Here is a 19,669-nt window from a genome sequence, read left to right as displayed (position 1 = left end):
CCTCTAGCACTATAACTTGATTCGTAGTTTGAGTCGTTATTAGCTTATCTGAGCAAAACGACACATGCAAGATTCGAAAAGGCGAAGACAGATAAAATTCGCACCTGGCTTCAGAAGAGAAACGGAGATGCGCAGAAGAGTGACACAGCACAGCGTTTTCATCACAGTCGTGTTCGGTGCCCTAAAAAGAACCTCGGCCGAAGAAATCGATTTCTGCAACAGGAGGGTCAGAAGAGGACTATTTCACCTTCAGCACCAATAACACTGTACGCATTCAAAATCTCTTCAAGAGCCACACGATGAAAAGAGGTCCAACGCAAAGTAGGGCGCTCACAACAGCCGGCCAGCGTACACGAAATCCAGTACCGTCGCCACTCGCTTCCAGACAAGCGAGCGGCGCGTAATAGACATCTCCTGCAGCCGTGCCGCCCCCTTCTTGTCCAGCGGTTAAATCACGGGTTGTCACAGCCGCGCTCTTGAAGGATTACACAACTTGAGGCAGTATACAGTGGAAAGGTTAGGAAAAGGGCAACTGTCGAACGAACGCAGCCCGCTTGCTAAACAGTCGGTCGCCCGCCTGCATCTCCCTTTCCGTCTCGAGAGTCCTCTGGGAGGTTGCACTCCAGCGGCGCCGACTCGGCGCGGTACCGAAGAGGGGGACTATTCACCCGCATTATAGGGACTCTCTTTCCGCAAGCGATTTCATTCGCACTCTCTGCTTCGTACGTTCACCAGTTTCGTTCGCGATTCCGTTGTTCTCGTTCATCCTCCTCGCCAACATTAACACGGAAACAATCGTCAGTGCACCTTAGGTACTGTCGCGACTATTTCACCGGGGCGAACCGGCATGCCCAAGAGCCTTTTCTACGCTTCATTGACTTCCTCTCTAATTGCCTCCCCCCCCCCCCCCCCCCCACCGCTGCGCGTGCAGTGCGTTGTTTGCATTCGCTTCTTTATTTTTTTTTGTCCTGGTTTCGCGGCGCGCAGTCAGTTCGGCGTTGTGTCCCACTTGGCGCTTGCTGGACTACCCTGTGCACGATGAGCTCCTTTTCTGAGGCCACGGACAGCCCTTGAAGAAAGGCACCGCAGTTATTATCGGGAAACTACGGCCGCTGATGTCAACTAAGCTCGTCTGAGCACTGTTCGATGCTAGTCTGGAATTCGGAACTGCTTCTTCACCGCTACTGCCAGCGTGGCGTGACTAAAATACACTAAGATAAATGATGCAATAACAGTACCCGTCTCGCTACATTTAACCAGCTCCCTGCGTACGGACGGCCGGAAGGGGTGATGGTTTTTTTGCGGGGCCTCAGCTCCACCAACGCACTCATGCTGCCTCTTGTCTCGCGAGGTAGAAGGGCGCAGATTTCCCGAGAACACGTGTATGGTCCTCTCATCAAAGGCGGGCCACAGGCTGCTTCCACTGCCGAATGAAGACATTCCCAGTGATGTGCCAGGTGCTCCCAGCCTTTTGTCTCTTCCTCCAGAAGAAAGATCAGGCTTAAGGAATAAAATGGCCTGAAGGACCATTTTCTGGTCTGGTACTTTTCACTGCGGGAACGAGAAGGGGTGAAGCGATAGAATTACGATGCGCCTGATCGCAACCCCGGAGGTAAGACCCGTGGTTGCGCATGAAACGAAGAAGCGCCCGCGTCGCCCACCCCTCCGGCCAGGCGCCGGAAACAAGGTCCTCCGAGAGTGGCCAGCTCTCGAAACGCGCCAAGGAAGCGTCCGACTCCGGTCTTTTCCTCGCGTATACAGGGCGCACAGCAAGTACATGCTTTGTCACAGTCTCTGTGGGGCTACACGAAGAACAGTCTGTGGAGTCCGCGAATCTAAATAAACTCATGTATGTATACCCGTCAAAACGAAGCCCTATCTCAGCTGCCCGCCAAAGCGCCGTCTACTGCTAGTTATGTTTGGATGCGATTTACTGGCGAGAGAGAGAGTGAGAGCTGTGGCAACCGGCGCGTTGCATTCCAGAGTGTTGCCTGTCGCGCAGAAACGTTTTTCGCACTGCTGTGTATCACTGCCGGAGTCCAGACGCGTTGTGTTTTGCTTCTTATCAATGGCCCACATCTGAATGCATTTGCATGAACAAATTAAATTCACAGCAGAAATAAGACACGCACTATAGTTAGAAGTAAAACCATCGGACGATTATGTAATAACTAGCAGTTAGGCCTACTTTACGTAGAGCATAGTTAACATGGCTTGGGGCAATGAATTCGAGTTTGTACGTCACTGAGAAAACAGTCTCTCTGCTCTTGATTAGCAGCATGTCTTCTGCACGAGTTCGTAGGTCGCTCCAGATTCGCCAGTTTACTCTTTATTCTTGCTCAAAACCGCTGGCAACGCACTGCTGGCCATAAAAAAAGGAAAAGGAGACAAAGAAATGTGAAAAGCAAAACGTGAACCTTTTAGTTGAGGGAAACTGAACACTGTCGAAGTTGTCACTTAAAAACTTCGATGACCACTCTCCTGTCATAACGAACCGCGTTAATATTTCTCCTCCATTTATCAATGCGAAAGCAAATTCGCACAAAAGCCACCATCCGCCGACCGTCGGCGCCCATGGTACGAAATTGCTCAGTGACGTCACCATGCTCTCGCAGGACGTCAGCAGTAGACCATAAGATAGTCACGTCTACAGCAAGGCATAAAAAGTAAAGTTCGCTCCGAAGGTGCGGGTAATTGAACGGAGGACCTTCGACTGCGAGGCGAGCGCGCAGCCCATAGGGCAAGAAACCATTTTACTACTTGGCGAAAAAGGGCGAACCGAGTGTATGCGTTTCCTTACGACCGTATTGTGGTGAGTAGGTGTGTCATTGGAAAGGAAGGAATCTTAAATGAACCCCGCAACGGAGCTCACGATGACACAATGCTTTCGGATTCAAAGCACGTAAGCAGTCTGAAGGAACCTCCGTAATATTTTTATACTCGCATTTTCCTGTTCGCGTCTCGTATGACGTGTACACTTTGAAAATGCATGAAATGAAACGAAGACTCGTCACAAAAGCTGTTCGAGCTGATAGATGTATTTTTTTCTAGAAAGATTTGCCACAGGGCACATATCTGCACAGAAGTCGGAGACAGACGTTCATGCCCTTCAAGCCATTGCACATCGCACTGCTGGTAGCCTGCCGCATTTTCCCTTTTTTTCCCCCAAAAATGGACGATCACGATGCGAACTGCTGCTACTAACGCTGGGGCAATCAGCACGCGACGCCACCTTGCCGACGTTCGGGCGCCTAGACCAAGCGGATTAACGCTTATACGGCGTCCGCGCATTAGGCTCACTCCATGCGTGAAGGATATTCAATTCAAGTCATTTTATTTTACCCGAAGTTTGGAAGGATATCTGGGCTAAAAGCTGTGAATCACAGCTAGACACGGCCAACACAACCCCTGCAAGACAGTGCCGACATAGTTATTACCAATAGTTAAGAAAAACAATGGATAGATCTAGAATAGCAGATACTATACAGTAATAACTTTGAGTAGTATTGAAAAACACATGCAAGCTTAGTTTCCAAATACTATCAGAAATAACCCAAGAATACATCATACATACATATTTGAATAAAACTGTAGATTTGTACAATCATAACTGAAATCAAGATAGCATACAGGTACGAGAAATAATAGGTCAGTGAAGCAAACTTATATCAGAAACGTGGCTACCTATAGTTTTGAAAAGGATTCTTGAAGCTGTTTAAATGAAATTATCTTTGCATATTGATGTTGATTGAGTATCTGTGGGGGGTTGTGCTGCAATGACTGAAATTTGTCGATTGTGCGGAAATGCGAAGTATGCCATAATTCAGTACTACGAGTAGGTATAACTGTTTTTCTTGGTGTAAGACTTGCAGTTTGTACCAAAAAATTCTTCTGCTCAGTAGTTGAGAAGAAGAAAGAACGCAAAATACAGAAATCATATATGTTATTAGCTCTGACTTTTTTGTATGAGGGAAATAGCATTTGGGTCGAGTGTAGGAACGAAACATTGCCAATATAGCGAATGGCCTTTTTTTGTAGTGCAAGTATTTTTTGAATGTTTGTTTTTGTTGTGGTAAGCCAAATAAGGCTACAGTAATTTAAATGAGATGAAAATAGAGCGTAACATATTTTCAGCTTTATTTTCGTAGGGAGAAATCACTCGGAGTGTCATTTTCCAGTTGAACCCAACGTAAGACAAGCCACAGCGCAACTTAACGCAAAAGCAAATGCAAATGCACGAAATGTAAGCAGCTACCGCTGAATATTTCAATTACCGCGTATTTATTTTTTATTTCACTAATATGAACCATGTTATTGGCAATGCAGGGACTCGCGTGACAAATGAAGCAGGCGACTATTCTCGACAATGCAGCGGGGCGGGGACTATCCCCTTTCATCTGCCACTAGTACCTGCTTTGGCACACTAGCAGGTTCATGAAAATCGGACGACGCCCTTGACTGGAAGTTGCCATTTGACGGGAAAAAAGCCGCTTTGTTCTTGACGGTTACCTCACCACAACGCTCTCGCATTAAAACAACGTTTCTATGGGTGTAAATGTATACAAATGCTTTTCCTTTGTTGCCAGAACTGCACACGAGCGCTGCAAACCGTCTCAGCACTTTGAGCCTGCTGAACAAGCTCCCAGTGGCGCTGGGGGTCATTCAGAGGCCCTCAAGGTTGCTCGCCGATTACCCTCATTCCTTTGCACTGCCGCGGGGCCACCCGTACGTTCCAGAAAGGAGCGTTGCGAAACAAGCACGCGCTGTGAACACTGTCTGCACAATCATTAGACCACTGTTGACGCCGTCACATAGACCTTAGCAAGTAACCGTAGTGTGAAAGCGACTCATTGTGCACGAAAAGAATTCCAGACTGATCGAATCTGACGCATCGGTAGACTCTAAATGAAAACTGCTGAATTGCGTCTGCTTCTGGAAGAACGTACCGCGTTGGTTTCCAAACTTCAATTCCCCAGGCAACCCGCCTCCATGTTACGGCCCAGTCCTAGCTGGAATAAATGATCTAAGTTGGAGCACTCCTGAATAAGGCAGGGGCGCGGGGTAGGGGGCTAGGCAACCGTTGTTGCCCCCCCCCCCCCCACAAAAAAAAAAAACATTTACTTTGACTCACTGTGTCACTCTCGGCAGAGGGTAGGGATGAAGGAGGAAGTGAAAGAAACGCGAAAAAGGCGCCGTAGCAGATGGCTGAAAAAGAATCACGGTCTGTCCGAAGGACGCGAGATCGAGAATTACGAAATTCCCGCAAGTTGCTTGGGGGGGACTGGCTTCCACTGTGCGTTAAAAGAAAGCATTGTTACCTTTCTATCTGGGAAGCCAAGCTTTTTTTCTTTCGTCCTTCGAATAGGCACCGCGCACACTGGTCCAGGAGCGTCGGCTGTATATGGCGCGAACTTATTTTGACGCCTATGGGGACGCGCTTGACCCGCAATTTATTGGTCAACGGGCGGGCCAGGGGTCCGTGACCGGTGACGACACGCCCCGACACCGAGCTTCAGGACGCTCGGTAAGGGCTCCGTTAAAACCTGATGAGTGTACCTGCAAGCGTTTTCTGGAACACTGGGCGCACAGTTTTGTTACTCATAAGGCAGAAACCAAACGCTAATTGGAAATGCTGGTTACTGGACATGTACACGGAAATGACGCGCGTCATTCCCGCATGTTCCGTTTCCCATATTTTACGTTTGGTCCGTTGAGTTTTTCAAAATCGTTAGGCGTCAGAAATACTACTATTAGGTTCTTTGTAAGCAACTGGCAACCTCAGAGGGCAAATTAACAGAAGAGGTTCACGATATGTATACGAGGGGCGCATGGTTTAGAGGGTTTTCACGTCCGAAGTGGTCACCCTGGACGTTTTGCGACGGGAAAGCCGAGGGCGACATGCGGATGCATGGCGCAGTCGAGTGGTGGGGAATAATGTCTACCTGGAGTTCTTCAATGCGCACCGAAACTTCGCGACTAAGCACACGGATGTTTTCGCACTTTACGTGCAGTGAAACGCGGCCACTCCAGCTGCGACGGATCACTTTGCCATATGGTCACCTGCCGAGCGCCATAAGCACAAGCCCAGCCAAGGACACTGGTTTCGTTTCCCACAAGTCTTAGCGTGCGCTACGTCTTGTATTTCGCCCAACTTGTCCGCACTGCTACTTACGCTTGATGATATTAGCGGCCCAGTGCCCCACGCGACGTATTCCTACGAGCGAACGGCAACGACACGCTCACGTTTGATTTAGTTCGTTCGGCATATTTCACTCATCTCCGCTGCCAGTGGCTTTCATTCACTTGCGCTCTGCTAGTTGGTTTATTAGAGTTATGCGCTCACGGGAGGCAATTATCAGTAGAACGTGTGGGAGATCTACATGAACAGACCGCAGAAAAACATGCGAGGAGTGACAACCGTGCGGCTGGGCACGCATGTCTCCAAGAAAGTGTTTGCTGGCGGTGGTGGTGGGAAGGAAGGAGCTTCGTTGGGCCAGGTCGGGGAGGTCGACAGCAGGAACGTGGCTCTGGCGTCGTGCTTGCAGAGATGCCCACGTTCAGCGACGACAGAGCAGCAGGCGGAGAGTGAACTTGATGGGCACCAAGGCGAGATATGGAGGAACGAACACTCAGCAGGGAGCGTTATATCATGCAAGCCCGCCAGGTCCCTTTTTTTCCCCCTTCTTTCTCGGGAGCGCCATAGTCGGCACCACGAGAGTGCTGACACTGGCCCTGGCCAATAAAAGCGTCACCCACTGTCACGACTTGTCACCAAAGCGTCACGACTTGCTCCCTTTTGTTTATTATGGCTAGGCTGCGAAAATGTCACGAGACTTTGCATCGTCTGGTCTTCTTTCTCCATGGGCGATACATGTGTTTGAAGCGGTACCGATATCGATATCCTTCCTTCTGCTCCAAGCAGTGGGAAAGCTTTGAAAGTGTTCATTTTTTGTACCGATAGCTACATTATGGTAGCATTTCGAGCCTTCAGCGTGGCGGCGCCGCCACGCTGTGACGTGGTTGGTCACGTGGTGCGGAGCAGCTGCCGGCGGCGCGGCGCCGTGGCTGATCACGTGGTTGGTCACGTGACCAAGTTCCACTCGGCCAGCTGTAGCTATCGCGTCACTCCAGGTTTAACCAGAGCTAAACCACCGCGAATTTTTTTGTTATTTTCCGGATGTCTTGGTCGACACCGACGCCGCCTCCTTGCCGCAACAGAGCCGTCACACCTTGTGGTCAGTGGTCGTCGCCCGCGCTGCCGCCGTTAGGCCATTACGGGAAGAGGGACGTTCGGAACTCCTCGCCTCGCTGATGCACACGCTGTTGTTGCCTCACTTAATTACCCAGCGCTCGCCGCTCGCTCGGGGCTGCATGAGAACGCCGCCTAGTTTCTCCGCTGCATCGGCGGTCACTCGAGCGCTCCCCTAATCTGGTGCACTGTGGGCGATTCGCTGCCACAGCACCACGCTGCCGCAAGCTCGGCTCACGACAATCACCGCGGGCTGCGTCCACACAATGTCACTGGCAACGCAGGGTGTATCCCCGAGATTTTCTTCCTTTTATTCAAATATACGAGCGGCTGCCCGCGTGTCCTCGCGCGGTGAGCGGGGCGCTCCGGTTCGCACGCGGCGCTGCCTGTTCCCACGGAGGCTCCTCGGCGGCAGTGACCAGCCGATGGCCCCGATGTATCCTTCGCGAAACCGGACGCGCATCTCTCCCCCGCGCGCTTATCGCGCGCCCCGCCAGGAAAACACGCGCGTCTTCCTGGCAGACGACACTGCGCTACGTCATGCTTTTCGCCCCGCTCCTCCGGCGGCTGCCGCTTTCCTTACACCGGTTCGCTTTCAGGGAAGGCTCCGACGAAGACGCGCGAGGCAGCTCTGTTGGCACGCTGCGCCGAGTCGGCCGTCTCCACGTAGACCATGCAGGTGCTCTGGTAACCACCGTCGTAACCCACGCTGCACCATCCTGTCACTTAAAGTAACCACGTTGTCATCTCTGCAACAATTTATTCCCAACGATTCCTCCCCATACGCGCTTTGAGGATGCCGACAGACCACAGTTCGCTCCTTTGGAATCGATATTTATACGAACCTCCGCCTCAAACTGTAACTCAAAAGCTGGCAACGTCTGGCTTGACATGCTTCACACAAGGGGCCGACCAGGTTGTAGACTAGGCCTGGCGAGATTTGCTCATACTATCGCCGTTCTGCCTTCTCACAATCTCAGAGCAATATGGCTCACCGGTGGCCACTTGACTTGAACGGAACAATTCTGAATGGCTCATGGGGACCGGTGCGACTGCTGACACTGCAGTTGTTCACCGTCACTGTGCAACTGGGTCGAATCCATGTTTCCATTTCTCCTGTACATTCTCCGGAGGGAAGGTTTCGATTACGTCACAAGGTTACGTGATCTAGGTGGCAGGGAGACCACCTACTTTATGGAGTGTTATGGGGCGTTTATGGATAAAAGTGAGAGGGAAGGCGCGGTAGCACTCGGCCACTCGAATAATAGGAAATGAAATGCTCGGTGACTGTCTCGCTTGTCGGTGGACACCTCAACCGCGCCGCGAGGGAAGGGAGGAAAGAGGATGCGCAAGAGAGAAAGAGGTCCGAATAGCTCGATCGCGCCTAGCTCTCCGAAGAGGAGTAGGAGGTTAATTTACGAGGAAAGGAAAGGCACATGCCTCGTTGTCTCGACCGGTAATCACGGGAATCACTCTCGGAACCTCGCCCAATATAGCCGCGCTGTGGTGGCTCACTGGTCTTTGGCGGTCAGCTGCTGGTCGCGGTATCGAATCTCGTACTCGGCGGCCGCAGTTTCCAGGAAAGTCGCAATGTGAAAATGCTCCTCTGCCGTGCCATATCAGTGCAAGTTAAAAAAAAAGATTACAGACGCCACCTCAGACCACTTCCGCGCTTAGAATGCGAAAGCATTGGTTTAGTCCGACAGCACTTTGTTTCAGGCCTGCTACAAAGCAGGCCTGAAATATATATATATATATATACATATATATATATATATATATATATATATATATATATATATATATATATATATATATATATATATATACACATCGTAAAGGAAATGAGGGGCTCGTTTGACAAACATATGAAGGAAGCCAACAGTTACCGAAAACAAGGTGCATAGGGGATGCTTCCATTTTTTTAAATTTGTAGTGCTGATCAATGGGAGAATAATACTTCGATGAATCTGTCACTTAAAGAAAATTACTTATAAAGCAGCAGAAAAAACAACCATGCCGCCGGTGGGATCCGAACCCACGACCTCCGAATGTCGCGTCCGGTGCTCTAAGAACTGAGCTACGGCGACGGCTGTCCCATGTGCTGCCTTCGTGGGTATTTATGTTTACTGCGCGTAAGCGAACCTCGAGGGTGTTCACCAGCGCCACCCTCGTCCATAGCAGCGGACGTATCACGTCCTTTATTACCGCGACTGTGACGTGGAACGTCATCTAACGGAGGGGGTGGAAACTGTGCAATAACCCTCTAATGCTACGTATTGCATCAAGACTGCGAGATTCGAGACCCTCGTTAAGATATTAGCAGACGAGGCAAAGGAAATGAGGCTCGTTTGACATTATATATATATATATATATATATATATATATATATATATATATATATATATATATATATATATATATATATATATATATATATATATATATATATATATATTGTTAGCGGTCGTAAAGCAGCACAGCAGTTGAAGAGGTCCAAGCAAGAACAGTGTACAAAGTGAGCGCCTCAAGTGCCCCCTCTTCTCGTCGTCGCGGTTTACACTTGCGATGTATTGTTTATGATGCGAAACCATTAGATGGCTTATCCACATAAAATCATGGCGCTGCACATTAAATGCCGAGGTTACAAAACTCGCGATTGGTCGAAACTGTGTGACGTCATCGATGGCGAGAAAATTCATAATGCTAGCTAGTAATAGTACTAGTACTTACCCTTCCATCAACTACAAAGGAATACAATACAATTAGAATAGAATTGGAATAGAAATTACATAAAATTAGAATGGAACTGGGACCGATCTGCAATGGAATGGAAAGCATGTAATCTTCCCAAGTGCCACCTGTAATTTTTCTGCTTTCATTTCTGTTTGCTATAGAGATTTCAGCGCAAAGGGTATCAGCATACCTCGTCTAAGCTTGAGGAAGTCGATTTCATTTCGAGCCCCGCAGCTCCTCTGGGAGAAAGCAAAGGGGTTGCGTTTACACTGGCGGCGTCATGAGCGCGCATCCGGCTCATGGCGCTACTGCGCAGACACACGTCTTCTGCTTTGTTCCCCGCAGAGGCGAAGTGCGCCCCCTTGTTCGCGCGGGCCTCTTACGCGTGTGTACGCAACGGCCTTATTAGCATGGCCGCCGGGAGAGAGGGGGGCAGCCGCCATTGTTGGCGGCGGAACAGCGCGCAAATGTGGGAAGAAAGTCGTACAAGGACTGCGCCTTTTGTGCCCCGCAGCCGCGTGTTTTACAAGCGTGGTCGAGCGGCGGCGCAGCAGCTTTCCTCCCGGCGCTCATTGTCTCCTTTGCGCCATCGTGAGGCGCAGGCGGAGAGGCATCCGCACACGATGCGCCGGGGCCTCATTGGAGCCACGAGGGCTGATTCCGCTCTCGCCGAGCGCAGGAGGCGGGCGTGCGAAGACAGACAACGTTTCTCGAGCAAGCAGAAACTGTTGCCGCTGTGACATGGCGAGTGAGTGAGTGAGTGAGTGAGTGAGTGAGTGAGTGAGCGAGTGAGCGAGTGAGTGAGTGAGTGAGTGAGTGAGTGAGTGAGTGAGCGAGTGAGTGAGTGAGTGAGCGAGCGAGCGAGTGAGTGCGGGAGTGAGGGAGTAAGTGAGTGTGCGAGCGAGCGAATAATTTGTAGTTATGGAATGTCAGTGTTTGTCGTGTCAACACATAGCAAGGGCTTGTCGATGACATCTCCACGACCCTGAATCATGTGTCACCTTAGTGTAGCAAAGAAAGCAAAAAAATGATTTGACAGCAATTGTCGTTAAGCAACTATAAAGTACAAAAATTATTCTCCGTCATTCAGCAGCTCGATTGATAAAAAAGGGCGCTCCTCAGAAATCAACAGATGAAATTCTAGACAAAACATTAGGCTCTAAGACATGTACGCGTAATAGGCAACACATTTCTTAATATTTCTAAAAAACAAAAACGGCGCACAAAACCGCAAACAGAACAACACAAGGCTAACCTGACGTCAGTGTCTTCACTCTTTTTTATTTAGATCTCATTTCAGAAGTAGCTGACATCCTTTGGGAGAACCGCCTCCTGTTTTTGTCCAGATATAATGAATGCTTTGCTGAAATGAGCATTGCCCAGAGTGGCAACGAAGACGTTGTGTAATTCCGGAGCTTAGTGACTATCCCATAGCGAGGCACAGTTTCCATCGAAAGGTGCGCAGCCATGCCGAAGAAAGAGGTGCCTTGAACTTGGGGCATCAGTGGGTGACACCACACAGCGGCCGCTCCCAGCGCGGGAGGGAGCCACGTGGGCCAGACACGTGGGCAGCAGAGATGAACGAGGTTCGTCCGCGAAGAACGGAAACGAGCGCGCGTGGGTTGGCAACGCTGGCGCTGCTTAGGTCCCCGTCAAACATCTGCGGCACCTCAGCTGTCGGTGCGAGCAGTTTCCGGGCCACGGTTGCGGAACTCCCAGGCGCTGTTTACTTTCCAAAGTCCTATGCTGGGGAACAGAAGGGGGCGCGCATCTTCAAAGCGGCAACCGCGTATCAGCGGTCAGACAGCGTGGTCCGAAGGCTGCGACGCGTATTTTGGGCAGAGACTGCACGTCATGCGCTATCATACAGCGCGAACTGTCGGAAAATGTCATGTTACACTGTCCGAATTCTCTACGCGCAGGATTTGAGCACATTTCAGACACAGGTCACTATTTTGTACATTCGACGCTCTGTATAAGCAGTCTGAATGCTGGAGCCAGCCCATTTAGGAACTTTTGCTCAAGCGACCTTCGACTGGACATTGCGAAACGCTACAGGCCCGTGTACTGTGCGATGTCAGTGCGGATTAAAGAACCGCACGGGGTCGACATTCTCCAGAGCCCTCCACTGCGGTGCCCCCCATAGCCTCAGTCGCTTCGGGACACATTTACTTTCACTTTCGATTTAAGTCTGAGCTATATCGCAACGGTGGCCTAGTGGCTTGAGCATTCGCCTCGCAAACGGGAGGTGCGGGGTTCGATCTCCAGTGCCGCTGGGTTCCTACCGGTGATACAATGGGTGCAGGCTTTCTGCTGGCCTGGTGCTCGGCTTCATTGGGGTGATATGCGTCGGAAATGGGTCTTTGAGCCTAACTTGAGTACAGGAAAATACACATTGTGCAATGGCACTTCATGGCCACAGATGCCCTTGCACGACAAAAATTCATCACCATCAAGTTCGAGCTCAATTTTTTTTCTTTCGCTCTTCACCAGTCTTGCTGGCTTCATGGCAGTGATGCTAATCGGATTTCACTTTGTGTCCCTTATTTACGCCAGCAAAAGGCGTTCCTTCCAACGAGTGATAGCTCGGCGCTGATTTTTGAATGGCTCTTCGTAGAAAAAAGTAAGTTGTATATATTAAACGGGGAATATCTTACCAGCCTTTGTAACGTGAAATACACCATGTTTTAATTACGCGACGACGTTTAGACAACCTACAGGCCGGCATACGGCCCACTTACTACACGGTTTCACGACTAAAACAAAACAAGAACGGCTTACAGAGCCCTAGTTCGCACCGTTCTCTCGCACGTAACTTCGTCCTCTTTATGCATGTAATGACCAGTGGCCAACCACTGCCCCCTTTCCATGACGCTTCGCTTCTGCGTTCAGGAGTCCTCGACTAACGCAAGGGAGTTTGTTTATTCGTGTGTAAAGAAAATTGCCAGCGCGAAATGTGGACGGAAGACAAACTGCTCAAGTGTCGGACAAATGCAATGGGGTCAACGTGTTCGCCATCTAAGGCAGCGCAGAAAAACTAAAATTTGGCTTAGTTTGACACTTGTAGTGGTGCACTGTCTCTGCCAAAAGTAAGCAGGTTGCGTGGGTTACTTTTCAGTCGTATAGTGTAGCACTTATTTCGCCCCTCAAGCTCCAAATATCTGCAGAGTGAGGACAATCCTTGACGTTGCCTTTCATGACCTTTAGCTTTCATGACGTTACCTTTCAGACAGAGGTCTGAAAATGTTCAACGAGATTTGAAGGAGCCCTAAAGGCTCCACTACAACCATGCAGTCCCGTGTAATAAAGCCCTTAGGGCTTCCCTAAAGGTCAAAAGGTACTGAAAGGTGAGGTCAACGATCTTACAGATATTCAAAGCTTGAGGGGCGATATCAGTGGTACTCTATACGATTGAGAAGCTACCCACGCAGCCTGGTTACCTTTGGCAAATGCGGTAAGTACGGCGCTACTAGACGAAATAAAAGAAAAAAACTTGGGGGCCCCTTAACCACACTCACGGTGCAAGAATAGTTTTTCTTACACCGTGACCACACTCTTAAAGGAGAAAATGCGACAGCACTTCGAAGTTGGTTCAAGTTGACTCACCCCCAAAATTCTCAAAATTTTTGGAAGTAGACTTACTCCGGAATTTAAATTATGGGGGATTAAAGTGGATTAGTGTGGATTGGTGAGTGGAATGAGAACGAGAGCTAGTCGCAGTAGTGCAATCCCATACGTTATTCCAATAGAAAGCGCCCGAAGTCATATTTTCAAATTTGGCGGTGCAGATGTAGTGGAGAGCGCGCAACTGTGCTCCTGGAGACAAGTTTTTTGCCGCGAGCCAGAGCTCGAATGCACATTTGCGAGCACAGCGGTATGCGTATCGTGCCACCATTTCACGTGCTTTAACGATTTTATGCGCACGGTGAGTCGCCTCACGAAGTTGTTCTTGAAGTACGTAACATCTCGTGACTACAATGAAGGCAACAAAACACGTATAAGTGGCACTGATAATGGAATGCGACACTAACTGAACGACTTGTTGCCGAGCTATGGTGAAATAATACAAAAAATACACAAACGTGATGCTAAATTTAATCTCATAGAGATTTTCGGAAGCGCCAGCTTAGGGTTAGTGTCCCTGTGGAAGCATAAACAAAGGTTCCAAAATGCTTGTTAAGACGAATTTTTCCCGTGTATTACTGCACAGTACAGATCTGTGAGCGCAAATAAACTGGGGAAAAAATTTATTCAACAAGCTCAGCACAAATAGGCGGCAGGTCAGTCGACCAACTGTGGAATTAAGACATCCGGGACTCAGGCAAACGTCATAGAAGTCAGCCATTCATTTTTATAATTAACGAAAGCGAAACACAAAGGCAAGATAAGCACACGACCTCACCCTGAGCAGATCACATACAAGACGCTGGCTCTCGCAGACAAAGCACAGCAAGACCTGAAGGAGTTCCGTGCGGCGCCCAGCTACGATATACGAGCAGCGGCTGTTCTCACAGATCGATGGAGGCCTCTTGAACGACGCAGCCATGGAGCTTATTTTGAAGCTGCAGTGCACCGGCAACTGTCGGCGTCGTCGTTTTCAGCTACTGGCCAGCCTTTCTAGGGTAATCACCGCATTCCTTTCAAAAGAAAGTGAAGAGTGCTATTGATAACTGTCTGGAGTCGGACTAGTTAGCGAATAGTAAACATGGCTGAAAACAGCGCGTAGAGGTGGTACAAGGAAAAGACGACACACCCAGTGTAAGAAACGTTTCTCTTAGCGTTGTGATATTTTTGTAAGCCACATGAACAAGACAGGATGGTCATAAACCGCACGTGTGGCGGACTTCTCTTTAGCACTTTCATAACCCGAGAAGAAAAGTGAATGCGCTGTGCGGCGGAAAACTCGTTTTCTTTTCAATTTCTTTGGGGAAGGACCGACCGAGCCTTTTATATGTGCCCGCCTTTCCCGCGCCAATAATATGCATTGAAATTAAACCTCTTGACTTCGAGAAAACATTATCGATCCTTGTCGTTCGAGTGCTTGTATATAAATTAATCATGCGCAAACTAGACCAAAAAAAACGCCATCTTGGGCATTTAGCCAGACCCCAGGAGGAATTTCTCCGCGTACTACACAGTGACTGTGGACAGCTTCGCGGTGAAGTGCCCTTTATACCCGCAGAACAGAGCTCCTGCATTCAACGATGACGGCATGCGACCGCTGCCGAGTTTTCCACGGTGCTACGACTGCAGGTGTACTGTCAAGTGTGTATAGCTGCATAATATTTGCGTCTCAACACCAAATGTCACGAACTCTAAAGAACACGAGATGTCACGTGTGCACGCTGAACGACAAGCACGCACCTGTAAAGGTTGTAACTAAGGCCGAGAACTCCGCGCACTGGCTGGGCAGTTTGGGAGGCTGCTCCCATATGTCCATAGAATATACTGCGAGGAAATTACCACGCATAGCAAAATACCAGCTTCAGCTATCGAAACTAACCCTGAAAACAGTTGAAAATCCTCGAGCATTGCGCCTGAAAAAAGGAAAAGAAAGCGCTTGTGAAGCTGTGCTGAAGGAATCAGTTAAGAAAGAAAAGGACCATAGCCATCGCAACGAGCTCTGGTGACGCGAGCATGCGTGTGTAAGGGATGCATTTTCTCACGTCCTTTCACTCACTTCGGTGTCAAGAATAACAAATCCTGCCGTAAGACTGCATAAGTATGCGCAGCCCAGTACTTGCGCTTGTTCAAGACTACAATAACCGGTTGGCGTATGCGAGTCCGGAAAGTCTACGCATGGAGCTGGAGGCGCTGCGTCGGTTTCATCGCTTGTTTTTCCCCGCGCGCGGGTGTCTGGTTTGACGCCCATTCCGCTCCCCGTCCCTCCTGTTTCGGCAGGCCGGAATCACCCGCTTGAACCCCGTTACGTACACGCATCATCGCTTGCCTCTCAGAACATACGTCCCGGCAATGCCAGTTCATCAGCGAAGTTCCCCCGGCGGCGCACCCTCACGAGTCGCCTCGTTCGGCCAGCGTTGACCCGACGTTATTATTATGACGTATCCAAAACAGCATTTGCCTCGCTTCTGTTGCAAGGTGCGGCGTTTTCAGGCGTCATTCAATGTTGGCTTTACGCGTCACATTCATTAACAAGCCCAAAGCAACATCAGCGGGGCACCATAATAATTCTCTCACGCCGTAATTCCTTAATCGGGTTATTCGCGCCGCAAAATGCGTGGCCACCAGAGAAGCCACAGACCGAACTTAGATTAGGTTTATGGTTTATGGGGGTTTAACGTCCCAAAGTCACTGAGGCTATAAGGGACGCCGTAATGAAGGGCTCCGGAAATTTCGACCACCTGGGCTTCCTTAACATGCACTGACATGGCACAGTACACGGGCCTCTAGAATTTCGCCTGCATCGAAATTCGACCACCGCGGCCTAGATTGAACCCGCGTCTTTCGGGTCAGCAGCCGAGCGCCATAACCACTGAGCCACCGCGGCGGCCCAAGACCGAGCTTAGAATCATACGGCGTGCAAAAGACGGCATCCCACGGAGGGCCGGTGCGGACAAAGCATTTGTGCAGCTGGGTCTTGACAGCGCCACGGAGGCCATCGAGAAATCTACTTGGCCGTGGGAGTACCAGCCAAAGTAGCAAAATACGCTCGCTTGGCATCTTCTGTGAACTGGAAACTCAAGCGACGCATCTTGTCCAGGGACGTGTCGAGAATACCGTCATGGGACTAATAGGAACGCGGACGTTGCTCCTCCTGGTGCTAACTATCCCAGGCTTTCACATCACTCCCCACAGTAAATTCATCTTCGCAACGCGTCCGCGACGTCCGCCTAAAACAAAAAGGACCAGGAAAGATGCAGGGCTACGATAGAACCTGGTTTTCGCTTAGCAAACGGTGAAAATGGTTCGATACCGCTGCACTAAAGCAGGAGAAGGCCTAGAGGCTGACGCGGCAAGATAAAGAAAGCGGAGGCCTGATTGCGGACGAGTCGTGTCTTCGCGCAACCTCGTTCAAGTGCGACCCCGGCGGGCCGCGCGGGCCTCCTCTGGCAAGCGGCTACATCAAGTATATGGCAGAGGTGCCTTAAATAGGACTCCGCTCCATCTGACGCCCTGCGAGGCTGCACGCGTACTTAGTAAAAAAAGAAGACAAAGATGAGTCACACCTTCTTCACGGATTCCAAATGACGGCTCTCACTGGCCCTGTAAACGTGTGTGTCACTTTCGGATTGCCAAACCCAGAAGCTAGAAAACGAAAGCACCTTTGTTGAAAAGAAAAACTTTGAAGAGCCTTTGGAAAGCCCAAGGATTCGTTTAGCAGCTCTCATGCCACCTTGTTTCTCATCCTTCAAGACAAGCAAGAGGCACAAACAAGTGCGCTCGGGCAGCCCGACCAGTTATCGCGATGCGACCCGTTCCGCCGCTATGTTCCGCAAGCATCACGTCACCGTTATACAGGGCCCGCTATTTGCGTGGCTTCCGTCCACGCCTCCGCGGCGGGAGCAGCGGCGGACGAGTAACGGGACCCTCCGAGGAACCCGGGTCCGGCACTCACCGGCGGCGAGCAGGCAGGCGAGGAGGAAGAGAGGCGCGGGCATCCTGGACGAGGACAACACACAACGCACACACTGCACACGGGGCTCTCTCTCAGCTGCGGAGGTCGCCGCGGGAGCAGCAGGGGTAATCCGGGGAGCCTGCACTCATGGCGGCAGCGTGCTCGGCGAATGGGCCGCTTCTGGCCGACGCCGAAGAAGTTGCGCCGGCCGCCGCCGATCGAGGCCACCGAGTCGGCGCAACCGGTTTGCGCGCCGGTGAAAGTGCCGAGATGATCCGCCGGCGGCGGCAGAGAGCGCGCATATGCGCGCATTCCCCCATTGTGGCTGCGCCATTGTGCACAACGGCGCCACAATGCGATGGGGGGCCCGAGGAAGCGGCTCCTCCTTCTGCGGTGGCTGTCCCACGCGCCGCCACCGAAACAAAACGGGCTAAACTTATCCCTTTCTTCGTGCACTTCTATACCCGGCCGCTCCTCCTGGCGAGGAAGACGCCGTTACCTCCGGAGGAGCCCAAGATGAAGGCACCGCTGACGGTGCGGGGGCCACGGCGTTCTCCAGGAGCGACTTCTGGTCTGTACTCCAGCGGCGGTACTCTTTAAAGGGATGCTATTTGCAGCATGACAGGAGTGTACCGCTTTTAGGCGTGATATGATGTAAAGCCTTGCATAGCGACAGCACTGTCTTGGCAATAGACTGACGACTCAATGTGATTAAGCCGAACTGTTGTGAGCACATATGTTGTCCACAGACCGTTGTGGTTAACGGAGAATGGTGTGGGCACAAGAGGACTGCTGCAAGAGGACGGTACAGTAAGGCTCTGCAGCCGCTCCGACGGGGCAGCTGTAATGGCTGTCATCACATCCAGGCTGATGCTTCCACTGTAGCGCTCAAGTAAGTACAAACATAAAGCTAGCAGGTAAGCGCGAAACCGGAAGACTTCAAACCTTTCTTTGAGGCTGCTGCTCGGGCAGCTTTGCCACGTATGTCGAAGCAGGTCTGTCAATGATTCCATGACGGCAAAAGTACTGCAAATGTAAATCTCACAACTGCAGCAGCTCGACATTTGCGAAGCTATCGTATATAGCCTGACGCTTTTGATGGTAACTGGACTAATTTCTATAAATACGCGTGTAAACGGAACGATTATAATCGCGTATGTCATATGCAAACTTAGGGACATATATGTCAACTAATGCAGAAAAATAGTGCGAGCTGTTCAATAGAAACATGCCGGGGCCCAGGGATCCTAGATTTGGTGGCGCATCTTTCCGACAGGTTCTGAAAACGACCTCGTCAAAGTCTTGGACGAGGCCATCTTTTATATGCACACTTTAAGAAGAACACTAATGTTCTGAGATTTATAAAAATCAAAGGCTGCTTCAAACGTCCGGCCCTTATCTCCCGGGCACCTTAATCATTTATGGTACGACCAAGAAAATACAGGCAAGGTTTCAAAAGACAATCCACAACCTACTGCGTGCTATCTCTCATCGTTGCTCAAAATCGACCACTTGCCGTAGTCTATCCCCAGCGTCCGGTACTCAAGTGCAGCTGGTAGGGCATAGGTTCTTTTACTGTTTGGAGCGCTAATTAATTTCAGCCCAGACTCAAGCTAACAAAGTCGAAAAATTTAGCACAGGTTTAAAAAGTAGCCGAAATAATCGGGACGCCAGTGACACGGCCCATAGTGTCGAGGAAGCATATACGCCACCGGCTGCTGGATAGGAAGTACAGGAAGGCATACAATGAACGCGAAAGTTATAAGCGCCATGGGAAAAAATCAAGTAACTGCACATTTGTTGAGGTACGGTAGGGATAGTGTGGTAGAGAAACTTGCAACCGTGTGTGCTCAACGGCACAAGACCTCGAGAGTAGAGGAAGCTTGGAAGGACGCTAACATTTCTATAATCCATAAGAAAGAGGATGTCAAGGACTTCAAAAGCAAAAACTACTGATTAATGAGTATATTTTCCGCGTTTACAAGCTACTTCCGAGGTAATAGCTAAAAGAATAAGCACACTTTAGATGTCATCATCATCATCAGCCTGACTACGCCCACTGCAGAGCAAAGGCCTCTCCCATGTCTCTCCAATTAACCCTGTCCTC

The 19,669-nt window shown here is 50.2% G+C and overlaps 1 protein-coding gene across 2 annotated transcripts in view; it reads right to left on the bottom strand.

Moving 5' to 3' along the window:
• Window positions 1-17,739, bottom strand: part of LOC144127923 (uncharacterized) — a 228,050-nt gene extending 210,311 nt beyond the window's left edge. For both annotated transcript variants that reach the window (XM_077660924.1, XM_077660923.1), the window contains exon 1: window positions 17,563-17,739. In XM_077660924.1, coding sequence (XP_077517050.1) covers window positions 17,563-17,605 — 43 coding nt within the window. In that variant the 5' untranslated portion in view covers window positions 17,606-17,739. The remainder of the gene's footprint in view (window positions 1-17,562) is intronic.
• Between the last annotated feature and the right edge of the window lie 1,930 nt (window positions 17,740-19,669).

This window comes from Amblyomma americanum, chromosome 4 (assembly GCF_052857255.1).
Source record: "Amblyomma americanum isolate KBUSLIRL-KWMA chromosome 4, ASM5285725v1, whole genome shotgun sequence".
In the NCBI taxonomy this organism is placed as follows: Eukaryota; Metazoa; Arthropoda; class Arachnida; order Ixodida; family Ixodidae; genus Amblyomma; species Amblyomma americanum.
The sequence above is the reverse complement of the archived record's forward strand: the minus strand, read 5'-3'. Positions and strand labels throughout refer to the sequence as shown.